The sequence below is a fragment of the Protopterus annectens genome, chromosome 7.part0 (genome assembly GCF_019279795.1).
Source record: "Protopterus annectens isolate FY-2018-M chromosome 7.part0, PAN1.0, whole genome shotgun sequence".
Lineage (NCBI taxonomy): Eukaryota > Metazoa > Chordata > Ceratodontiformes > Protopteridae > Protopterus > Protopterus annectens.
This window is the reverse complement of record NC_056739.1, coordinates 312,285,215-312,311,287: the sequence shown is the minus strand read 5'-3', so window position 1 is coordinate 312,311,287 and position 26,073 is coordinate 312,285,215. Positions and strand designations below refer to the sequence as shown.

The 26,073-nt window shown below is 38.3% G+C and overlaps 1 protein-coding gene across 5 annotated transcripts in view; it reads right to left on the bottom strand.

Moving 5' to 3' along the window:
• The window catches only part of SRGAP2 (SLIT-ROBO Rho GTPase activating protein 2), a 1,651,541-nt gene that overhangs the window by 641,214 nt on the left and 984,254 nt on the right, over window positions 1-26,073 (bottom strand). For all 5 annotated transcript variants that reach the window (XM_044076850.1, XM_044076847.1, XM_044076851.1 and 2 more), the window contains one exon: window positions 260-475. In XM_044076850.1, the coding sequence (XP_043932785.1) occupies window positions 260-475 (216 nt within the window). The remainder of the gene's footprint in view (window positions 1-259; window positions 476-26,073) is intronic.

Below are 26,073 nucleotides of genomic sequence, written 5' to 3'. Positions count from 1 at the left end.
TTTTTGGCCATCTGTGCTATGTGCCCAGCCAGTCCTCCATAATGGCAGTGAAAAGGACATATGAAAAAAGACTACTGGCTTAAGCAATCGATGTCTCTAGGGCTACACTTGTGTCACTGTTCCCCAGCCAGTTGTTCTTTGGGGCAAATTGGAGGGAGGTAACATGCAAAGAACAGACCACTTTTTGGGAGTATAGCAATTAAATACTCATCAAATGTTCATTAGAAAAATGAAGCAAGCACCAATTACTTGAACTCACCTTCTCTTTCATTTTCTCAATCTTCTTGACAGAGCTACGCCTCACATGCTTCTCCTCAAGTTTAAGGTTTGCAGGTGAATCTGGTGAGCGAGGGGTCTGCTTGTCCTCTTGCTTGACAGAGCGCCCTATCTGCTTTTCCTCCTGCTTCTCAGCTTCTTTTAATTTGCTTTCTGCAGTTATACTGTCCGCATTATACATGTGGTACGTCTTCATCACCTACAATGGGAACAGAAAGTCAATGAAGATGCAAGACAGCTGCAAAATTCAACAGTTACTGTACTGCAAATTCCAGGATGTAATGACTAAACACTAAAACAAGAGTAGACTAGGGAAACTTCTTACACTGACTACAATAACAAACTGCATTCGATATGGCAAAGGAGAATGAAAAGGAAAAATTCCATTCTTTTCACAGACGCTACTTACTACAATGCTATAATAACAGCAGATTTTGTTCAAAAGCTACTTATGTTAAATGGTGATAATGTCTACAAGTGCTAAAAAACAGCAATGGTCCTAAATTACTTAAAACTCATGCAGGTTTATTCAAATCTGCTTAAACCTTATTTCTACTATATGTGCAATATTAGGCAAAAACAAGGTCTCATAGGCAAACAAAGCAATTTGAATGTACCACTGCATTCAGATTCTCAGAAGTGATTAATTAGTATTACCATGATTTGTTTTGGAATCAGCGATGTAAGTACGTTATGAACATTTACTATACTGCTGTTAGATGGAACTGTAGGAAAAGTTTGTTATGGTTTCATTTATCCCCACTGCTCAAGTCCATACTAGATTACCCATGAAGCACTGCATCAGACAGCAGTTGAACACCACTGACCGCACTGATAAATTTCATACTATAAGAAATGTGTTTTAAACAAAGAAAAAAATCATGACATTCCTTCTTGCTTCATACAACATTGCTCCTCTACTTCACTTCATTCCCCATGCATTTTTTGTGACAATGCCCTTTTCAACCCTTCTGAAAGAAAATTGCAAACAAACAAAATATATCACAAAGCTTACAACTGTGAAGACTCACACGTGTTAACTGGTGTCACTATCTCCATAAACCTGGCTCAGCTGCTTGCTTACTGTACCATGGCGTAAACACTCAGTGTTCCTTCAGAAGTTAACACTCTGGCCTTAACACAATCAGCGATCTGAACAAACTTGTTCCTCCTTCATGGGAACACTTATTAACATGGAGATTATTATTATTATTATTATTACTAATACAGGCTTTATTTAAAGTGACCTCTTTTCCTCTTTCCAACTTATACTTCTTGGACTGTCTCTCTGATTAAAATATATGCTGTAATTAGCACAGATCATTTTGCTTTTCTATGCCTCTCAACTGTGCAGATTTTCACTGAAAGACAAAATTTTGAGGCAAAAAATCTGGACAATTCCTCATAAAATTTCTGGTTTTCTAGTAAATCATGGAGGACTGAAGTCGCTAAATAATGACATACATTTGAGTTTCAGATTTCATAACCTTCACAAAAAGCACGCAAACACGTTATTTAAACAACTTTCTAAGTTTACAAGAGCGATACTTAAAATCTGTCCCTATTTTTGGACCTTTGTCCCCTATTATTTTAGGTCTTCTCAAGATTTCTTGTGCCAAGACGTTGAGTAGCTGTAATCTGCCTCTAACTTTTATGTGACTTAATTCAGAAATGCTAAAACAAAACTAGATTCAATATCTCCATCACCCCATCTGTATGTAACTTAATGACTGCATTCTAACAAAAGTTTTAGGGAAGATTTTGGGAACAAGTTCCACAACAGTGTCACCTGGCATTACAAGCTGCTAAGCAGTTGCTTATTTAATAGGATAGCATAAAGCAAAGTTTTGATAAAATTATTCTGCCAGTAGCTAAAATATTCTTCAGGCAACATGTAAAACAAAGTGATTACATTGCATTATTTATCTGACTTTGTGAAGTGAGCTGGCAACTTATAGGCAGAGTTCTTTGGCAGAGGGGAGTCCAGAAGAAATATTTCAAAGAAAAATAAAATGACATACTGTCAATATACACCATTTACAGTATTTCGGGTATGGTGCCCCTCATGTCGGCACAGGGAAAACATATCTTCCAAGCCACAGGTCATTTTAACAGTATAAAAATGTAATATCACTGGGGGAAAAGTGGTGGGTGAAAAAGGCACTACCCAAAAGCTAAATGAGAAGGAGGAATCATGAACTGAAGAAAGCAGTGGAAGAAGAGAAATCTAAAATGTAGGGAATAGGGGAGAGCTGTGATTTGGCATACCAGGCAGTATATCTTCACACTATCTGGAGAGATCTGAAGGAGATGAAGCAGATGCTAAGGGAAACTTATTAAAATACAGGAAGAGATTAGAGGATGCGGAAAGTGTTCTGAATGAAAAAAGAACTGAAATTCAAGCAATACTGGGGGGAGTACGAAGAGGTAGAAGTGATGGTGGAAGCGCAACTGACCGATTTGGAAGACGGATCCTGCCAGAACAACACACTAAACAGTGCCAGAAAAGTATGAAGGATTCAATTGTATAAAGGCTGTGGCTGCTCTCGAGCAAACTGGATGACATCCCATTGGAGATAAAAATTAAGAGAATGCATTATACTGACAAATGCTGGACCTGGATAATAAGCCCTAGCCAATTACAGTTTGTCTCCAGACATAAGATCTCAAAGCACAAAAGTTGGCAGAGGTCTAGAAACCCAACAAATGGCTAATTGTGGAGTCAAGAGTCTATATTATTGAAGACTTTTCATCCAAGACATGATGGAAAGGAGGGGCATTCACATCAGCAGAACCGATCTGCAAGCAGAAAGGAATTTGCGGGAGGCTGTTATGCTCAGAAGATCTGGAAAATCTTCCTTCAGGGGAAGGTAAAGTCTTTCACAGAATCCAAAGCAGTCACAACAGTACTTAAAAAGCTGCTAAACCAAATGGTGACACCAGCAGTGGAAGGACAGCCGCAAAAGCCAGGGAGAATGGGAAGGAGTGACAGATTAGGAAAAAAAAAAGGACAGATGAACTTGTTCCTACTCTTAGAGGCAGTAAAATTTAGGAGAAAACATAGAAATCGTAAAGGCATCTATAAGGAGACAAGGTCGAAAGGTGTGTTCTTAGAATCATGAGGTCATGGAAGTAGAAGTTAAGGAACTGATCAGAGTGCTAAACTTTTGACTGTTCCCTTTTCTGTGTGTGTCTGATGCATGAAATCCTCACTTGTGATTATTACAACTTGAAGAGGGTGTGAGATGGGAAACAAAAAGAAAACTAGGAGTAAAGTTTAATTAAAATTTTTTTTCTCAAATATCCAGAGGAGGAGTAAAAAACAATGACTGTCCGAATGAAGGTGGAAGACTGACAAAATATAATTTGGAACGTAGCAAGCACAAATGTAGGGAGTATTGTCTTAAGCTGGTTTGGAGGTGCTGTGGAATGCAAAGAAAAATGAAAGGATAAATAAAGTCACGAGGAACAAAAATGGATGTAAGGAGCGCATTAAATCAATACTGAGGGTAAGACGTGAGAAGCAAACTGCTCAATTAGGATACACCTTACCAGAATTAAGGTAAGATAAAGCCACTTATAAGGGAAATAAACTGCAAGAATTGTATTATAAAGTAGGCAGTATGGGATGATGGAGTTGGAAATAAAAATAGCATCTTGTAATGTCAATGGATTAGGAAATCTAGTTAAGAGAGAGAACCATAAGATACACCAGAAAAAAACAGGATCACAGCTTCTAGCACTGCAGAAAACCCATCACAGGATAAGAATGAGAATATGTCAAAAAGGGGGTACAGGATGATAGCAAGCTCCTCATGGATGGCAAAGAGGGACAGTTTGGCAGATGGCATGGGGTGCTCCCCTTCAAAAAGGACAGGCAATAGAGATCAGAAAAGATAATTTGTACGATTAAAGGGGTGGACTGGAAGAAGAAGCATAGCATTAGTCTCAGCACATATATCACCCAAAATTTCATTAAAAGTACTGAGGAGATTTTAGCCAAGACAGTGGCCTTCCATGAAGGATGCTGACTGCGGATTGGAACATTATCACTAACAGAAATGATACGGATGAAGGCCAAAGAAGACAAAGAGTAACAGAAAAGGGCAGGTTCCTATACACTTGTGTAGGACAAGTTAGATGGAAGGATATGTGGGAAATGGGGATATCCTACTCTCAGGCTACCCTAAATCCCCTTTTTTTGCAACTATAAGAGTTTCTCTAGGAAAGACAGGAGACAGGGGTATATGGTGTAGAATACTTTACCCACTACCTTTCAATAGATTGTGAGCTGATAATATTTGATCATGCCATATTGACAGAGTCGAGGCTAAAGAAAGAAGTGAGGCAGCCCAAGCACTGGAGATTACATGGCTTTCCATTAGAAAACAAGGTTTCTACAGAGAAAATACAAGGTATAGCGAAACAAGGCACTATTTTCTAGAAAATAACTGGTCAGGAGGCAGGCATGGGGTAAATGTAAGAAAGAAAAATAGGTGCAGGACTGGTTAAAACAAGACACTGTCAAGCAGAAAAGAAGCTTAAGGAAGTGCTGAAGGAACCTGAAACATTGGAAATCTCTGCAAAGAAGATGGGGAGTCAACAAGGAACGTAAGGAGGACAGGAGGAAGAAGAACTGGTAGACCTAGACATACTTACGGTAAAGTGAAGAAGAGAATCTGATTGAGCCAATTAAAAAAAACGAGTTGGGTAGGATTTAGAATAAGACAGTGAAAGTGAAAACACCAGGAAGTGATGGGCTGCCTATTGAGTTATGGAAGGTAGAAAGATCCAAATATTAGAAGTATGGGAACAGTTTTTAAGTAGGTTATTGCAAGGGGAAAGGAATACTAAATGCATGAAAGGAGGTGGCAATATGTAAAGAGGCAAGTGATCCTTTGGCGTCCTCTTCTTTTAGACCCATCTCAATACTAAAGCAAAATTGTAAATGCTTTGTGTTGCTTATGGCTGAAAAACTGGTGGGTGTGCTACCAAGAATAATGCATGCAGACCAAACAGGGTTTGTGGGAAGTTGTGTAGTAGATAACATACTGAGGACATTAATAATAATAATACAGGACACCAAGAGAGAGGGAAAGAAATTGGTAATAATGGCATTGGATACAGAGAAAGCCTTCAATAGGGTGAGGTGGAAATACTTTGACTTACTAGAGCACTGGAGGTTCCCAAATAGGTGCATTACTATGGTAAAATACTGTATGAAGGGCCTAAGCTAAAAATTAAAGTTAGAGCTAATAAGGATAAATAGGTGGTGAAGCAGGGTTGCCCCTCCATCTGCCCTCTACTCTGAGCAACTGGAATAAAGATATGAAATTCACCCGTAAGGAGTTATTCAGTGGGGAGCAGAACAGTCGAAAATTACCATGTACACAGATGATGTACTGATTACTTTGGAGAATCCAGAGGAAGATGTGGTGAAAGTATAGGGAGGTGCTACACAGCTTTGGCAAGAAATCACAATAAAAACTCCACCAAGAGAAAATGCAGGCACTAGCTATAAATATGAACATTAATAGTTTACAAGAGAACCTAGGGTATGAAGTGTGGAATATGCAAATAAAATATTTGGGAATTTGCTTAAGAGAAATGGTCAAAGGTACAGTAGAGTAACCATAAAGAATATGAAAAGATAAAGAAAACTGTGCAAAAATGGAAAGGAATAAGGGTGGCCCTAGGTCAAAGAGTACAGATCCTGCAACTGTTTTGCCACGGTTCTTATATCTACAGCAAGTATTTTGGATGCTTCCAAAGGAGACATACCTGAAGAAGATACAGCAACTGACATGGGGAATATATATGGGATTGGAGAAAGATCCAAGGAAGCATGGGACTTGTAGAGAGAGGGAAGAGGAGGGTGGCTCTGGGGCTACTGAATGTAAAGGTGTACTTTTGAGGATGTCAGTTAACATTAGCAAGGAGACGGTCAGATATTCAATATCAAGCAGATTGGAAAAGCATGATCCAAACAATTAACAAAAGGTTATGGGAGAGGGAGGAGCTAGTAGAGACTTTTCTGTAATAGCTGAGAGGGAATAAGAACGCTCTTGTACTAAATGATCTACAAAAGTTATTTGTTGGACTATAGCAATCAAAACAATTAAGCTGATGGAGGGAAAAGGCTCTTTTTACAGGAGGAATGAAAAGGGAGAGAAAGAATCTGCATTGTGGAGAGGGCGAAGAAAGCAGGGAGTAATGAAATACTGGTGTCAGGTCCTGGTAAGGAAGAGAACTACAAAAAGAATTGATGTTATCTAAGGAACTGGAATTGGAGTATCAAGGGATCAGAGTAAAGTAAAAAACATTAATTAGCTGAAAATAAAAAATCTAGCTGGCTCTGATTTCTTTCAAGCATATTTACTGAATCATCACTTATAACACAAACTTACAGTTATAATCAAACCATATTAAAAAGTTCACATTTACAAACATTACACATTACATATGTTGCTCTATACAGTATAATCAATCCAATATTAGACAAATTGTTCAGTTTCTGCCTTCTCTTAAACCTGAGACCTCCTCAAACATTTTTATGCACGTAGTGTTCCTACAATTTTCATTTTTTTATGTAATTTACTCCTACCCTTTTCTAAAAATTTCACTTCCTGTTCTTTTACCTCTGTTATAATATTCACTACTTCAGCTATGGTTGATTTAGACTTTGATTTCCATTTTCTGGTAATCTGCTTTTTTGGCAGCCACCAGAAGTAAACTTACCAAGGCTTTACCATGTCTAGGCAATTTAGATCCTGTAAGCCCATCTCAGAAACATCATTTCCTTAGTTACAGTCATTTGCCCCCACAGTATTCCTGACAGAGTACTCTGCATGGATTTTTTAAGTCTGCCAAGTCATACTGCTAAAGCATACTTTCCCAGTTATGTCTTTCTTCCCTATTACACCTCCAACATTTGCTGTATACTGTAGGATAAATTCTTTGTAGTGTGCTTGCAGTATAAAAGTACCTATGAAAACACTTCCAGGCAAGAATCCTAATCCTGCCAGACTTTGTTGCATAACTGGAAGCCATACTTATGCCCTTCCATTGATTCTTTATGAATTGCTCATCTAATCTCTCTTCCGAATCTTTTCTTACTTCTGATTCTTCTAGTTGCCATGCAATATATTACATGCCCTACTAATTAATGGCAGCTTCTGTTCTAGATTCAACTAAAACCTCAACTAGTGTAAGTCTATCCCCCTTCTCTTTGCCTACACTATATCAATTCCTGAAATGAAAGGTAATCTCTAGACTGCAATCCATATTTCTTCTAGGCCTCTTCTCATTCCCTTTCCTTCTGTTTCCAATGCCTTGATTCCTGTGTCAGTTTCCTCCAGTAAATTCCAGCCCCTTCTTTCTTATTCTTTGTACCCTAATTGCAGTCATCCCTATCAGCACAATCTCTTTTCTCCTTTCCTGTGTTGGCTTATTTCTTAGAATGCTTTTTGCTACTTTATGAATATAATATTTTGTATGGCTGTTATTCTCCTTAAGGATTTGCATAAAAAAATCCAACTTTCCTTATTTCTTGAATTTCCCCCCTGCTTCACCATCTCTTTCCACTTTGAATTGTAACTTTCTGCTTGTGTTACACTAAGAGTCTTAACTTCATAGGGATCTGTAACACATCAGCAAACACTAAAAATAGTGAACACTGATATATCGAACTTCAAAGTCCGAAAGATGAAAACAGCGAAGAACAGATCAGCAAATTTTTTCCCAGGGAAAAAAATTTACTGGGCCATTCTCCTGGCTTTGCTGATTTCTCCACTGTGGTGCGATCTTGAAGTTGGTATACTTAAGGTGGGGGGCAGCCCCTCCCACATGGGGGTGTGTAGGTGGTGAAGCCCCCACTTAATTTTGACTGTATATACTCTTTTTTTTTGGATCAGCAAATTTTTTCCCTGAGAAAAAATTCACTGATCCGTTCCTTCGCATTTTTCAACTTTCGGACTTTGAAGTTCGCTATATCAGCGTTCGCTATTTTTAGCATTTGCTGATGTGATATAGACCACTTTATAGCACTAAAATCTCTTCAAATCTCCTCTGATTGATAATAAGTATGACTGATGTGTACATAAAACTAAAGCGACTAAACTTTTTTGCAACATGTATCTTGTTATCCATATCCACAGGCAAAAGCTTCCAGTTTTGTAGGTTTGTACCATCTTTTGTTTCTTCCCACATACTCTTAGCTGCCGTAATGGAATCCCCCGCTCCAAAATATTAATTTTATCATGTCCCCCATAAATATGGGTATTGCTGAACCAGTTCATCTGTGGGTACATAGTTTAGCCTTTGTTTTATCTTCATTTTATATCCTGATTAAAAAGTGTTTCAATATTCCACAGCACTGAAATGTCCTATTCCGATTTCTTTCAGGTGCAAAATAATATCTGCATATAAAGCCAGAATACCATGACAATTATATCCTTGAGTTTTGAGTCCCTCATTTTGTTTGTCAATGTTTCTAAACATAATGCAAATAAAGGGGAAAGAAAACACCCCTGCCTGGTTCCTCTGTTCAGACAACTTATCAGAAACCTCCCCACTTTGACTTCTGCCCCTGATCCCTCATATAGGCTCCTAATTATCATTACTATTGTAATCAGGAAATACAAATGTTTCCATTACCCTATTCAAAATCCCAGCTCACTTTGTCAAATGCTTTCCTTGTATCAAGACCCAACAACAACAGCGGTATTTTGTTACATTCCGCTTCCCTCTGGATCATTGTTCTATTAATGCTGCCAAATGTCTGCCTCCCCTCCAAAAAGCACACTGATCCATATCTATCAATTTTGACAACAGCTTTGCCATTCTTTTAGCCATTATAGACAAACATTTTATAATCATAGTTAAAAACTGAAATGGGGATATATAAAGCTGATCCAAGGGGTCTTTACACTCTTTAGGTATTATAGCCGTAGCAGCTTTTTCCAAGATGTTAATGCTTGCCCATTTTAAAATACTGTTAAACAAAACCTTCCAGATGTTTATCACTTTCCTCCCTCTTAGCTTCCAAACTTCCACAGGAATACCATCTATTCCTGGACACTTTCCTGTAAATTGGTTATACATCACCATTTTAATCTCATCTCCTCCTATCTTAACTTTTAATTGTTGAGCCTCATCTACTTATAACCATGGTATACTTAAGTCTTTCATAAAGACTTCCATTTGTATTTTTCCTTGATTTTCCCACTTCTCCACTTTATACATATTTTCTTAAAAATTCCCCAAATATTTCCAATACCTCTGCAGGATCTCTGGTTATTGCTCTTGTTATAGGCTCCTTAAGTTTGGCAACAACCTTTTTTTTTTTACTTTCTGTTGCCTAAGCTGTTATGCCAAAAGTTTTTGTACTCTGAAGATATTATCAAAAAGACAGTTTAACAGGAATCTTTCTAAACTCATGGATATTAGCATGATACTTCTTTATTTTCTCTTTAGTTCTCTGCAATTGTGTTTCTTGTTCTGAGATTCCCCTTATTATGTAATACTTTAACCTTTGTCAGCCACTCTAAATAATTCTCGTTACATTCAAAACACATATTTTTCTTTTATTTCTACCTATGTTTAAACTCCTTTCAATTTATGTCACTCACTAGCTGTAAACTTCTGGAGTACTTTTAACTTCTCTAATAACTCCTGGATAACTTTCATTACCCATTCCTTAAATTCCTCTCTTTTTAACAAGTAGGCAGGGAAATGTCAGTGTCTCATCTTTAGTTCATGCATTTTTAACTTAGTAATTATGGCCTCATGATCCGAAAAAGCTATTGGATGTGTGCCAACGTTCTCAATTAAATGCAGATGTTCCTGTGAAATGTAATTTCTTTCTAGTCTAATCCAGTTAATGTACTTTGGGAAATATGTAAATTTTCTCGGAGATCCTACTTTTCTTATAGTTTCCCTTCTAACTCCCCTACAAGTAATATTTCCTGCTGAAAGCTAATTATTTCTCCAAAAATTTTAAGCTCCATAACAACAGTTTTAGGTGGACTATATAAATACATGCCAGCATAATCTTCATCCCTTGCCACTAACTCCTTACTACCATAAATCTTCCATTATCTTTTTTTCTATATTACTATTGGAGCTCTTCTACCAATTAGAATAAGTATTCCTCTCTTCCTTTGTCCTTCATATTCTTGAGTATCCATCGTGAAATCCTTTCTTTAGCAAATTCACATGCTCAGTTCCTTCCAAATGTGTCTCCTGTATCATCGCCATTTGCACTCAGCATTTCATAATATAATTAAATACTCTTTCTATATAACGGTGAGACCACTCGCATTCCAAGATAATATGGAAAGTACTCCCATTAAGAACAGAAGTAATTATTCCCATCTTTTACATATGACAGCATTTTTAAATCTATTTCCAGCTTCTGTGATACATAAACCCACTAATGTTTGGCAGGTTGCTCCTTTTTTTAATCAACATTGGAACCTATGTCACATTTTACAAGACTTTTTGATTTAATGAAAACTCTCAAGGAAAAAAAAACATCCTCACAGACCACACCCACAACCTGTTAATTTAATAGAAACACACAAAACTATACATAGTCAAATAAAGAAATTTAACCCTCCTAATAGAAACAACGGTCTCAGATTTAAAGCCACAAACACATGCCTTCACTAACCTAAAATTGAGGTTATCCATGTTGAGACATGCTACTGCCTGTGCTACTTACACTAATTGGTGTCTGTACTTGTTATTTTACTCCCTTCCCAAATGGGAAAACCAACTTGCATGCTTTCAGAAAACATTAACTTTTAGCTATGAATAATCAGTGCTTTGAATTTTCTTATTGCCCTATAACCAGCTTATTGCCACGGAAACATAAGGGAAAAATATAATCCTTAGCTGCAGGCTTCTGAAGTCAGGCTGAAAGATTTATTGCTAAAGGAAAACACTGCATTATATTCAGTGTTTTCTTATTTGCATGTTTCCACTTAAAACTAGTTATTAGATTAGGCCAAGGGTCTTAATCCAGACATTCACCTACGAAAAAAAGGAAAAATTCTTAGCTCTACATATATTATGGTCTGTGTACATTTGCACCCTGTCCCCACATCAATAACCCAGGATTACAGCTTTTTATGTAGCCTTATTTCTCTTTTTTCATCATAATGCCTACATTTCTTAATACTAAAATAGAAAGAAAAAAGGTACCCATTTACTTTAGTATTATCACAAACAACAACTAAATACTTTAGTATAAAACATGCATGAAAAAGTTTCATAGAAATACTGTTAACAGAAATTGTTTTATTTTCTATTAACTTTTTTCTTCTTATCCTCCCCTCAATGCCCCTCGAAACAGTAATGACAGAGTGACGCAAATACCTTTAATTATACATTTAACAAATACCTTTAATTATACATTTAACAAAGTCAACAAAAGTCCACTCTTTTATACAGACGTACTTCACAAATGCGACCGATGCTTTACAGTCATTTTTATTCATTACTTTCCAATTTGCTGATCATCTTCCTATTCATCTCTATCTCACAAGTCCTGACTCTGGTTCAATTCCAAGGTACTCCCTATTTTGATAGTCAACTCCTCTGCTTTTTTCTCTCTCTCCCTCTCAAGTACTTTCCTTTGCAACAATGGAAAACGTTTCACTAGCAAAGTATCTCCATGTGCTTTATCATAGGCAGAATGAGTAGTACAGTCCTTTTGTGTTTGATAGCTCACCTTTTGTTGCACAAGCATTTGTATTTCCTTCATCTGTTTTGCATAAAAAAATGACTTGAAGACTCCAGGAAAAGTATTCTAAACACAGCTGGATTTAGCAGCCTGACTCTCGCAGATGCCACTTGACATTCCTGGATTACTGGAATAAAATTATTTGTCTTCTACCTTCTGTAAAGTGAATAATCATTTTCATAAAACACTCGACTGTCACCACCTTTTAATACTTTACCCTTTTGCCACAGGTTTTATCAGGATCAACTCTTTCTGCTGGTAGGGTTACATCTTCACTTACACAGGTCTTATATGCTTTCTGACAGCCAGATTTGCAGCATACACTCTGTGTGCCCTTTCAATTAACAGTTCCTGTTGTGGAATAGCAGTCCAGTTGCTTATCTGTACCTTCATACAATTAACAGTCTGTTTCTTCTAGTTTCTCTGGTACAGCAGAAAATATATTTTCCCTATGAGCTATCCTCTAATTCTACCATTTTTTGAAATATCTCCTCAAGTAGTTTTCATACTTATCCAGCATTTTCTTCATTTTGACTTCTGATTTTCACACTTATCAGTTGATCTTAATAACTGTTTAATGTTTTACCACTTTTTCTAGCTTTTTGTTATTTGAGTTGTTATACTCCTTTAGTTTCATTTATTTTAATCAGCTCTGAGCACATCTGACTTGCTTTTTTTCTCTAGATTACTAGAAACCACATTTTGCACCAATGCTGGTGCATGAACTGCTTTTTCCTGAACAGCTGCAAGATTCTTCCTAGTTGGCACTCTCTTTACCTTTTCTAACATTTTTTGTTTTCAGGAACTCTTAATTTTATCTTTGCTGGTATCCAGGCAGTGTACTTACTAGCCACTAATTGAATTTACTAAAAGTGACAGACTTCCTGGACCTTGCCTTTCAGTTTCTTTTTTCACATTGGGAGAGCTGAAATTAAGTTGCTGATCAGTGTGCAGCCATCTTGGAAAGTCAGCCAACAAGAAATGTTAAAAGAAATCAATGACAGAAGATTAGGGGGGAATGTGGAAAGGGACTGTATCAAAAAGATGTGAGTTTCTGAGAGGCTTACTGAGAAAGCGCACAGAAAAACAGGAAGAAAAGCCGGCAAACCATTGCAGGTGTAGAAAATGCTATGGGATCAGGTAATACAATTCCCAGACATGATCATAAATGCTAGAAAGTTTGGGATATTTTTATGACAATGCCTGCATTATGCGTTTTTATACTCTATCAAGGTTGATAAGAATATGAAAGATGTTGGTGTACCGACAGGAGAAAATGCAGGTAATGATGGACAGAAACATGATCACGTTAGGGTACAGCAAACAAATACCACAAGACAAAAGAAGTCTAATATTGGGGAAAACACTGATTACAAGGATTTGGAAAACACATGATCTCCCAAGGATATTAGAATTTTGTCACCTAACCATTTGGCTGCCAAAAAGGGAAAAGGAAATGTGCAGAAGAGGGAGAAAGATGGTATAAAGTAGAATGGGACCCAGGGCAGCAAACAGAAGAATTTAATGCATTGGAAGTGAAGAAAGGTAGATTTTAAGAGGAAACAGAAAGGAAAGAAAAAGAGGACATAAGGACAGGGAAGGGGATGGATAAACTGAACTAAAAGAAGAAAACTGAAAAGGATTTAGGAACAAGTGCTGTCCAATAAGGGATTAAAATAAAAGAGATGAAACAAAATTGTAAACAGTTATGGAGAACATTTGTTTGAATTGAATTGGAGGGAAAAAGAATTATAAATGGGGGAAAGTCAAAGAATTAATAATAAAAGTTGAGTAAAATAAAAATAAAAGCCAATCCTTTATAGTGCAAACAATTATTTAAACACAAATTGTGTCCTGCACAAATTTATGGGTCTATATTAGATACTCGAAGAAGCGTTTCATCGAACACCTCATCGACCCATAAACCACAAAAACACAAAACAGCGAACATGCACATAAGCAATTTCATTCCCTGGGAAAGAAATCACTTACCCTAAACAAAAAAATATCACTACGAACAATACAAAGTGGGGCTGTGCCCCCCCACACCCCTCAACTTAATAAACCAACTCCGAGATTACACTACAGTAGGGAAAATGGTAAAGTAATAGAGGTGGCCAAGTGATTTCTTTCCCTAGGAATGAAATCGCTTATATGACCGTTCACTATTTTGTGTTTTCGTTATTTAATGGTCGATGAAGAGGCGTTCAATGAAATGCCTCTTCAAGTACATAATACAAACCCAAATATAGGGGGAAGAAGGGGATATTTATAATAACATAAAACGGTTTGGGTGTAGAGGGACTCAATACTTTAAATGCCATGTAAAAGAAAAACTGCAGTCTATGGAATGTTCAGACAATCTGAAAAACATGTCATGTGAGATTTTTTCCTTTCTTTCTTTTATTATATTGCATTACTTGGGAAGAGGTAACCACAAAACCGGGCAAAATATGTGAACATCAATTTTAGACTGAGGCTTGACTGTTACTAATAGCCAGTGAATGCAATCTGGAAATAAAAATGAAGCCCAGCTGAACATGTATGTGGACTGCACAGCATGTAATATTGAATAAAGTATAAACTACAGTGGATAGAAAAGTTTACACCTCCCCGTTAAAATGCCAGGTTTTTGTGATATAAAAAATGAGACCACAATAAATCATTTCAAAACTTTTCCCACCTTTAAAGTGACCTATAACCTGTACAATTGAAAAACAAACAAATCTGTTAGGGGGAAATATAAAAAATAAAAAACGTACAATAAGCGGGTTACATAAGTGTGCACACCCTAAAACTAATACTTTGTTGAAGCACTTTTTGATTTACCACAGCATTCAGTCTTCTTGAGTACACAACTGCCATCAATTAAAGAGACTCTAATTAACCCCAAATAAAGTTCATCTGTCCTAGTGGGATTTTCCTGACATTTACTCAGTTGCCAGCTACAGCAAACGCCATGGTTCGCAGAGAGCTTACAAAACATCAAAGAGATCTCATTGCTGAAAGGTATCAGTCAGGAGAAGGGTACAAAAAAATTTCCACAGCATTGGATATACCATGAAACACAGTGAAGGCAGTCATCAAAAAGTGGAGAAAATATGGGACAACATTGACACTGCAAGGACTGGATTTCCCCTCCGAAAGTGATGAAAAGACAACACATAAACTGGTCAGGGAGACTGCCAAGAGACCTACAGCAACACTGAAGAAGCTGCAGGAATTTCTGACAAGTACTGATTGTGTACTACATGTGACAACAATCTCCCATATTCTCCATATGTCTGGCCTATGGGGTAGAGTTGCAAGACGGAAGCCTTTTCTTACACAAAAAAATCCAGGCCAAGCTAAAATTTGCAAAACAATACATGAAGTCAACGAAAAGTATGTGGGAAAATATGTTATGGTCTGATGAGACCAAGGTTGAACTTTTTGGTCACAATTCCAAAAGGTACTTTTGGTGCAAAAACAACACTTTGCATCACCAAAAGCACACACTCCCCACGGTGAAGCATGGTGGTGGCAGTATTATGCTTTGGGGCTGACTTTCTTCAGCTGGAACTGGGGCTTTAGTCAAGGTGGAGGGAATTATTAACTGTTCCAAATACCAGTCACTTTTGGCTCAAAACTTTCAGGCTTCTGCTAGGAAGATGAAGATGAAGAGGAATTTCACCTTTCAACACAACAATGACCCAAAGCATACATCCAAATAAACAAAAGAATGGCTTCATCAGAAAAAAATTAAAGTTTTGGAATGGCCCAGCCAGAGACCAGACCTAAAGGCAATAGAAAATCTGTGGGGTGACCTGAGCAGGGCTCATCACAAGAGATACACTCGCAATCTGACAGATTTGGAGCACTTTTGCAAGGAAGAGTGGGCAAAAACTGCCAAGTCAAGATGTGCCATACAGAGACTCCTACCCAAGAAGACTGAATGCTGTAATTAAATCAAAAGGTGCTTCAACAAAGTATTAGTTTAAGGGTGCGCATACTTATGCAACCAGCTTATTGTACATTTTTTATTTTTTAGATTTTTTTCCCCTAACAGATTTGTTTGTTTTTCAACTGAATTGTACAGCTTATAAGTCACATTAAAAGACCACTACAGGCAAATGATGAAAAAACATATATTTTTTATCTAGTCATGAATTTCTGCACCTCTCAAAGCTGCTTGCCACAAAATAAGTGTTCATTGCTAATTTTATTTTATTTTTTATCCTTGTCTGCCCTCATGGGGGCAAACATCCTGATGAGACTTTTTTCCTTTGGAAAGCTAAACCTGTCCCAAAATGCAGCATGACAGCCCTGATTGTGAGAAAAAGTAGCCCTTCCATTTGTTGTCAGATTCGACTTTCATTCACTTAAATGGAAAACCTGGAAAAAACTGCCAAGTTTGAGAGCCTGTGGATCAAGTATCATTGACTGGTCTGCATTGAATTTTACAAGTGTTGTTCCTACTGATGTACTGCACATTCTCTGAAAAAAACTTGCAAAAGTGTCAACAAATTACAGAGATAAAAAAGACTTTTTACAAAGACCAGTTTTGTCAATTGCAGTTCTTGACCATGAGGTGATTCTAGTCAGGCACACTGATGTTCCACTCACCGGGATAAACAAGGAGAAAGTTACTGTCAGCTGCCTGTCGGGTTCCAGGATCTGCCACATAATGCACGCACTCAGGTCACTCCACAACAAGTACAAATATGACTCGGTCATTGCCCATGTTGGTGTGAATGACCTGAGACGTACCTCCCTGGACTACATGAAAAGAGACATGGAAGAGTTCTCCAATCTTGCAGCCCAGGCAGGTATGACCTTAGCCCTGAGTAGCATCCTGCCATCAACCAGAATTATACCACAGTACAAGGACAAAATGATCGACTTCAACAACTGGCTAAGCTTCTGGTGTCATTCTAAGAGGATCCAGTATCTGTTCGCAGGGATGACATGATCGACAGACCACGATACTTTGCCAGAGATGGCCTGCACCTTTCGCCCTTGGGATTCCGGATACTGGCTAAGGCTCTTGCCACCCCTACAGTGCCTTTTTTAGGCAAGGTTCAAATGACAAATTCACCACCTTTACAGGTACAACCAGGCAAAATCTGACGGTAATGCTAATCAAGCTAGAAGTCTAAACCTCAAAAATGCATTCACTCGAGGGACTCCTTACAATGGAGAACATCGACATCTGGTCCAAGGTTCCAGAGAGCACCCCTGCATTACCAGGCTATAATTCATACCACACCTTTCAACCAAAACACTAAAGGCAGAGGCGTGTCCATATTCATTAAGGATATCCACACCTCCAGGCTAGTTGCTCAGCATAATGCATTCGAGATTACCCAAGTGCAACTAACTCTGGGCAAGACTGCAATCCAAACTGTAACTTGCTACAGATCCCCCACCATGCCCCAAGATGCCCACTCCTCATTTCTCAATACACTGGAAAATATTAGGGTACAACCCAACACCCTAATAATGGGTGATTTCAAATAGCCCAACATTAACTGGGAAAACTACTCATGTACCAACTCTTTTGCTCAACGTTTTCTGAAATTCATAAATTCCAATGCCTTGGATTAACTTATCCACACCCCCACCAGGGGCAGCAATATCCTAGACATGGTCATTACCAACATGGGCGACCCGGTGTTCCACACCAAAGGTCAATTCCTCTTTGGTCAGATCCGACCACAAGCTAATCACCCTAGACATCCACATCCCGCCCTCATTAGGGAAACCACTGTAAAAAATTTCTCCAAAGCCAACTTCATGCTTCTTAAGACAAAAGTGGAAAACTTCATGACACCCATGCAGACGGACAATAGAGGTACGACTGCTGAATCCTACACAAATGCACTTTATAAGCACTTAGAGTGCATGGATTGTGCTATCCCTAACAGAGCCAATATGCTATCCTCCAAAAAAAGAAAGCCAATCTGGTGGTCCCCTGCCATAAACAAACTCTACAACAGAAGAAAGAAACTGTTGCAAAAAAGAGAAAAATCCCATGATTGAAGGAACTCCCTGGACAGCCTCAGTAAGAAGCTGAGATCCCTCATAAAATCCTGCAAAGCTAGTTACGAAAACAAAATCGGCACTGATTCTACAGACAACCACAAAGCATTCTATAGCTATGTCAAGAATCTCAATGGCAACACTCAGATCTGCTCTGAGTTACAGCACAATGGCACTAAATATACAAAACCAGCTGATATTGCCAACATCCTGGCAGATAGGTTCAGTGCTAAATTTACCCCCACCCCCTAAAGGGCTCATCTCTATACCGTAAGAATGCAAAGTTCTTGTAATCACGGATGCATAGGTAAAAACCACACTCTCCAAAGCCAAGAACACAGTATCCATGACAACATCTCAGGCTGCTTTCTACATGAACTGCAGAATGAACTGGCACCCCCCTAAGCACCATGTTCAATCACAGCCTCACCTCAGGCTTTGTGCCCACTGAATGGCGCACAGCAACTGTTATCCCACTCCACAAAGGGGGAGCCACCATGGACCCTGGGAACTACCAAGCCATTAGCCTAACGAACCTGGTCTGCAAAGCCATGGAACGTATCATCATGGATCTTATACACAAAGACATTGGTAATCTCCAAACTCTGGACCTTGCCCAGTTCGGGTTTGTAAAAGGCAGATCATGTGTCCTAAACCTGATAGACTTCTTTAAAGCAGTCACCAAAGCCGTAGATGAGGGTAAGGTGGTTCACACAGCCTATCTTGATCTCGCCAAAGCTTTCAACACCATCCCCCACTCTGGAATTATAGATAAACTCACTAAACCAGGTATAAATCCCTATGCCACAAGATGGGTTGCCAACTGGCTCACTGACAGAACCCACACTGTGAAAGCAGCAGACTCCAAATCCGACTTCAGACCAGCGACAATTGGAGTACCACAGGGTTCAGTCCTGGGACCTCCCCTGTTTGGTATCTACTTTTCTGAAGTACAGGCTAACACAGAATGTCTTTGGCTAATGAAGTTCGCAGATGAATGCAAACTACAAGACATAATCGCAACTCCTAACGATGTGGACAGCCTAACAAAAGGGCCTCACGGAGACAGATGCCTGGTGTCAAAGCCATGGCCTCAAGCTCAATGCCAAAAAGTGTATTGTCATCCCCTTTGTTAAAAACTCTGTACCCATGAGCTACCACATAGGTGGTAGTCTACTTAACACCAAAAGAGTAATAAGAGACTTGGGACACAGGTGGACAGTAGTCTCTCCTGTGATAATCACATCACAACAGTAGTCAGGAAATCCTCCTACATGGCACACCTCATCACAAAAGGTTTCTCATCCAGGAAAAAAAAGAGGTCATTGTTCCCCTCTACTCATCACTCGAGACCCACTGTAGAGTACAACGCTCCTTTTGGTATGTACCTCACAAGACATCTACAACAACTGGAAAGGCCACAGAAATACCTCACAAAGAGGATTACCGGCCTCAAACAGCTGCCCTACACAGATGGTCTCAAAAAACTCCAGGTTTACTCTGTCGCATATCATCTACTCAGAGGCAATCTCTGCCTAACATACAAAGAATATGTCAAACCCAGAGCTGTTGGACATGCTCCAATTAAAGAAATCCCAATCCCTCCGAGCTACACGCTCTAGGGACCTAAACCTTGTCACTACAATAAACAGCACATGCTGGAGGAATAGATTCCTGTCCCAGAGACTTCCCATACTCTGGAACAAACTACGTATCTATATCAAACAAAGATTCTCATTCGCACTCTTCAAGAAAAATCTTGATGATTGGATGGGAAATAGGAAATTCACCCCTGGGATCACCTCTGTGGCTCTGCTCGTCAGAAGCACAGGAAATTAATTTTCTTGGGTGGCGAAAGCCAGGGTACCTTTTTGGTGAGGCTTATATAGGCCCTAGGGTCAATAGCCTAGTACCTACCTATGACCAAGTTAATCCTCCCATCTCCCCTCCTTCATTGAGCTAGAATCTCACATTTCCAGCTTGGCTAAGTCAGACACTCAGTCAGATTTGCATGACAATAGACATCAAATAAATCACAGTCATGGTATGTCACTAAAACTCTTCCTTCATATGTTTCTTTACTTGTGGCTTTTGACTAGCACTTTCTCAGGCATTAGGAGTTAAAAAATAAAAGAATACCACACATCATTCCATAGTTTAGACCAGAACATCAATTTCTTGAAATATACACAGTAATATATTTACTTCGGATTGCATTTTGGCTGTTTACATGGTTACTTTTGCAAAGTAGTCCTGTCATACCATAACCTGAAGCATCTTATGTAATGCACAGCTGAACAATAGTTTTGTTTCTTCTCAACAACCTCCCAAGCTTCTTATCGGACTCACTACTTTCAGTTATAATTGCTTTATGCAGCTTGTCTTGTTTGTACACTTGCAAGCACATCTAACATCCTGTCAACAAAAGATTGATGTATAAAGTTTCCAAATCAGAAACTTTTCAAAACAGCACTACTAAGAAATTAGTAACTTACAAAATAAGACTACATGAACTAGCACTAGCTTTTATGAAACAGAGTTAAGTACAATAAATGCCATTATTTGTTCAGAAGAATCCAACACCTTATTCAAATATCATTATGGATTGTACTATGTACACAAACATAAATAAATATACACATACATACATAAAAAAAAATATATATATACACATAGATATAAAAAGTCTTTCGGCTTTTTCCAGTTAGGGGTCGCCACAGTGGAACTCTGGTCCGCTCATGATTGGCAGTGGATTTTTACGGTGCAAAGTTGCCAGCCCGATGCCCAAACTTCAACTAATACATGCATACATATATACACACACACACATATATATATATATATATATATATATATATATATACACATACACACACATATATATATATATATATATATATATACATATATACACACACACACACATATATATATATATATATATGCATACATACATATATATATATACACACACACACACATACATTTTATATATATATATATATATATATATATATATATATATATATATATATATATATGAGAGAGAGAGTGTCACAGGATGTTTTTGTTGAACTCTCTTTAAACACATTCCATGTCTTGTGTTGTTTTAATCAACTACCTTATCTCTGATCTTTCTATAAACTGTTGTACTATTTTTTTGTATTTTTAATACTTTTGTTTCTATTCATACTTTCTGTAAAGGACACTCCCGGTAAACAAAATGAAAAAAAAAATATATACAAAAAAATATATATATATATATATATATATATATATATATATATATATATATATATATATATATATATATCTCAGACCTTCCCAAACATACATGTGTAGAAGTTTTTTATACAGAAATACAGATACAGAGCTTATGTAATACATATGTGTATATGCATGCACACACCTCGTCAGCTAGTAAGTTAGAGAATATTCCATTGAATTCAAAAGGGCTTCAATGTCAAATGTAATGAAACTTTTCTTTCACAAGTGCTTTTGTATTAAATTGTCATCTCTCCTTCAATCATTCCCCATTCCTCTCAAATTCCCTTCCCTGCCTTCTTCACACCCAATTTATTTTTCCCAAATGACTTGTAAATCTTGTACACGTGCCAGTATCAATTTATAGTATTGCACTCACTGTGTATGCTAGAGTAGTACTACCACATACATGTATGCCTTTTCAACAAATGGTCTAGATTTTTATTTTGATTTCTACATGGTATATTCAATTGGTTGTGACCACCTTGGATAAAGTTGAAAATAAGCACTAGTTAAAAAAAAAAAAAAAAAATAATAAAATGAATCTGTTGGGTGGACAAAAAACAGATGATTAAATATAGCGCACTTACTGGCCATCAATCATTTTTCAGAGATGCACTATTATCAAGACATGTGAGCAAGATACCTGGAGTAAGCATGTGGATAGCAAAAGGCAGAGATTAAGTACAGAAGAAAAGCACCCTGTGGAAGTGACAAATGTTAGTGAACAAACATGAGCTGTCAGGATTCAAACTGAAATGAATGTCTGTGAAGGTATACAATGCAAATAAGATTACAAGAGAACACAGCAACATTTCTTCGGAAGTGCAGGGTTAACACCCCCATACCGCAGCAGGAAGCACAACATTAATATGTCTCTGAATGACTTCAGAAATCATAACGTGTGAGGGCAGTTGAATAACAATGACCCAACAGTTTTTCAATAGGAAGGGAGAGGCACTGTAAAGAAACGTCAGTGATTCCATCTGAAAGGCAACTGCAGACATTGGGACTCCTATGTAAAAGAGTTTGCTTGATTTTTGAGAGAGACCATGGAAGAACAGGTTTGACAAAAGGTAACGGGTTGGCAGTTATGTCACAGGTAGCCATGACCCCCATGGCATGTGCTCCCTGATGACTTCTGATACATATTACTTTAAAGGAAATAACAGAATTATCAGACTGGGTCATGTGGAAGAGAAAACATGCATTTTGCTCAGGTTCTGATTTAAAACACAAATACATCATCATTCCACCTGAGAAATGTCTAGATATGTACTTAGACCATCATTCAGCATATGAACATGCCAAGCACATTAACAACTGTATCTTTAAAACTCATATGCACACAGTCTTATACCTTTTGCACCTCTACTTTCTCTATCCCCTACTAACTTACCCTACTGTCCCCTTCCTCTACCCATACTCCCCCTGAGGTTACACTCATACCTTTACACATGCTCCCCTGAGGATGCACTCCTAGCTTTTCCACATCTATTCCTACAATCCCCTCTATCACACCCTACCCTTCTCTACTAGGCTATTTTACTCCTTCACCAATATAATCTGTTACCATATTTCATGACCTCTAGAATATTAATAATCGTCATGATAATCTATCATGTAAATAATGCTGCGTCTTCCTATTATCAGGCTTTCCATGTAATTTATGCTTGAACACTGACTTTAATATGTATGTTGGGTTTTTATTATGAGACAGTAATGTGTAGTTTTTAAAATTTTGTGCTTAAATGTTATGACTTTATAATGTCTGTTAAGTTCTCATTCTGACAAACTAATGTGTTTTCCTATTTGTGCTTCGAATGTTAGGCTTTAGTTTTCCCTTGTGTTAACCATATGCATCTCAACTAGATCCTGAAACACCATTGCCTTGAGCTGCCACTCCAGCAGGTCTGCCAGGATGTATGCCAAAACATTTTGCTCTGACAGGAGCTATGATGCCTGAGGAGGCAGAAAATGCTGAAGAACCAGCTCCCAGACCATCACTGACAACCAGCACAGAAAGTATGACCTTGTACACCCTTGTTTGGTGAGGTACCATATCCATGTCGTGGTGTCTGTTACCAGGTGATGAAGGGCTTTCAAAGCATAGATCATTGCCAACATTTCTTTGACATTAATGTGCTTCCATGTGATCTTGGCCCTCCAGGCGGCCTGCACTTGCACTCCCATTGACACAGCTCACCAAGCAAAGTTGGACATAACAGACAGATAACACAAGAATAGGAGGAAGAAGGTAAATAACGGATTGATACTCAGCTGAGCTCTCCATCACTGTAACTCTCATCTGGTGAAGAGTAGCTATGGCAACTGAGATTCCAGGGAATGTAAGTGCTGGTTCCAGCAGTTCCAGACATAGCACTGAATTTTTCTCACGTGAAAACAGACCAGTGGTATTATGAAAATCATGGATGGCATCAGTCAGAATTTTTAGGAATTCTCTTGCAGATAAAATGTTCCTTCTGGAGAATTCCTGAAATACTGTTTGGTAAGATAGGACCTTGTCTTCCAGAAGAAAGGCCATTCTTTAGTCATTGTCGATTAAGCCTTTGCAAGGTTATCAGACTTGTCTTCCAACGGTTTTATCAGCTGGGAGAGTAAGATCCAGACTTTCTCTAATGATTCCAAACACCTGGATACAGACTATGCACAAACCAGCAAGTTATCCAAGTAAGGCAAATTGTGAATGCCCAGCATTTGCTGGAGTATAGGTGGGAATAAAAAAATGCTGGTACAGAGGATATGCTGCCAAAAATGATCCCTTACTGGAGAGAAGCTTGGGAATATGGAACATTTTCAACACTCGTTGCATCATTTTACCTTTGTCACCCCAGTGTTTAAGGATCTGATTTGCTGCTGTAGCAAACACACAATCAGAATCAAGTAGTGCATTCATAATTTAATGTTTTAACTCATAAGGAAAGTCTGACTGTGAACAAAGCAACCAATGTTGCTCCATTTATAGAAACAATATTGGCCCCTTCCAAGGCACTCCTTGAAGCATGTTTAGATGCCCGAGAATCACTGGAAACAGTATCTTCGACAGAGCCTTTTTTTCTCAGCAGATAATGATGCAGTGAATTTGTCTGAACTGTACATACAGCTCAGCACAAACTTTCACATAAAACACTGGTAGTTAAATACCCTAAAAGATACCATGCAGGACTTTGCCAGCTTTTTTCCCTTCAGATCCTATCAATTTGCCTAGTTTATCTGAAGGGACTAGGTTTGATAAAGACACAAGTCTTTTTATTGGAAGAGATCACCGGGGACACAGAAGCAGGGTCCACAGACAAGGGGGGTTTGGAGACCAGGTATGGTTGAGCATGCCCTCAATTTCTTAAACACTTTTTAAGCAAAGACTCATTCAGCACAGTAGAAATGCAAGTTTTCTTAAAAACATCCTGCAGTGCTGTCATCGATGGAGGTTGCCACATCTGGGGTCTCTTCCTCCAAAAGTTCATATACCCTGCTACTCTCGGGTGTGGCCAAAGATTGTTCCCAATTGAATATATCCCCAAATCTGGCCAAAGATTGTTCCCCAATTGAATATCCCAAATCTGGCCAGCATTTGGGAAAGTGAAAGCATCTGCCTGGGTTCCTGTACCTCTTCATCATCTGAAATCTCATGTTCTGGATCCCCTTCAAAATCAGGAGCCTTGGGTGGTTGAATGGAGGTAGGAGTGGCAGCATTCCTAATAGCCTGAATTAGTACCCTGCAATCAACTGCCTAAGCAATGCATCTAATCATATGCACCATCTCAGGGGGAAACACAGTCAAAGACTGCTGCCATGCAATGTGGTGGGTCTTCTGTCTCTTTACATGCACATTAGTGGGAGAATTCCCAGAGGAGATGTAACAACACTGTCAACCATTTCTATGCCCTTGACATCTCCTCCTCCTAAAGAGTTTGAGTCTCCTGTACCTAAACTGGGCAATGCTAGAGCCACAGAAAATACATCTGTTCCTTATGTCACACACATCTGTGCTGCTAATACTGTGTTTTGACAGGGATGGGCTGCATCTATCTCATTTGGACTTCAGCAGCCTAAGACTTTCTCTATACCATAGTGCCTGTTTAGGCAATGTCAGTCTACTCAGGCTACAGATCGCAGTATGGCAAAAATCAGTGTAGTATCATTCGTTGTAGGGAACCTAAATAATAAAAATGCTTTCCCTCAAGTTTACACTTTATGTAAATGTTGAAGTTTCTGTACCTGAATTATGTCTTTTCATTTTTGTAACATAGTGACAAGCCAATTGCAAACATCATGGGGCTTATCTGTAAATGTTTAATTAGCTGTATGAACTATGTCCTTTTGTAACATGTGAAATGTAACTTGCAATTATTGTAGTGCTTTTCTCCCTGGGCCTCCACTGAAAACGGTCTCTTCTTGGCCCAGTGGACTTTCCTGGTCATCAAACGTAAATAAATATATAAATAAGTTCTTTCTAACTCTGGACGAACTATGATTAGTATCATAAAATAATTTTCTTTTGTCAAATGTGTGAAATCCAAAGCTGTTATTTCTGCCAATCATTCACAATTTACTAATTAAGAATTGCAGGGATCTGCATTGGAATGGGAATTCTGTCACATTACCACTGGCCCAGAATACCTGTAGGCCTTTACACCACTGGAAATCCAGAATACTTCCCTGTAGCCATTGGGATTGTCACCTCAGATTTTGATAGGCTGCTGGCTACAAAACAAATCTCTTGATTTCATCAGAGTTGCTTAAAT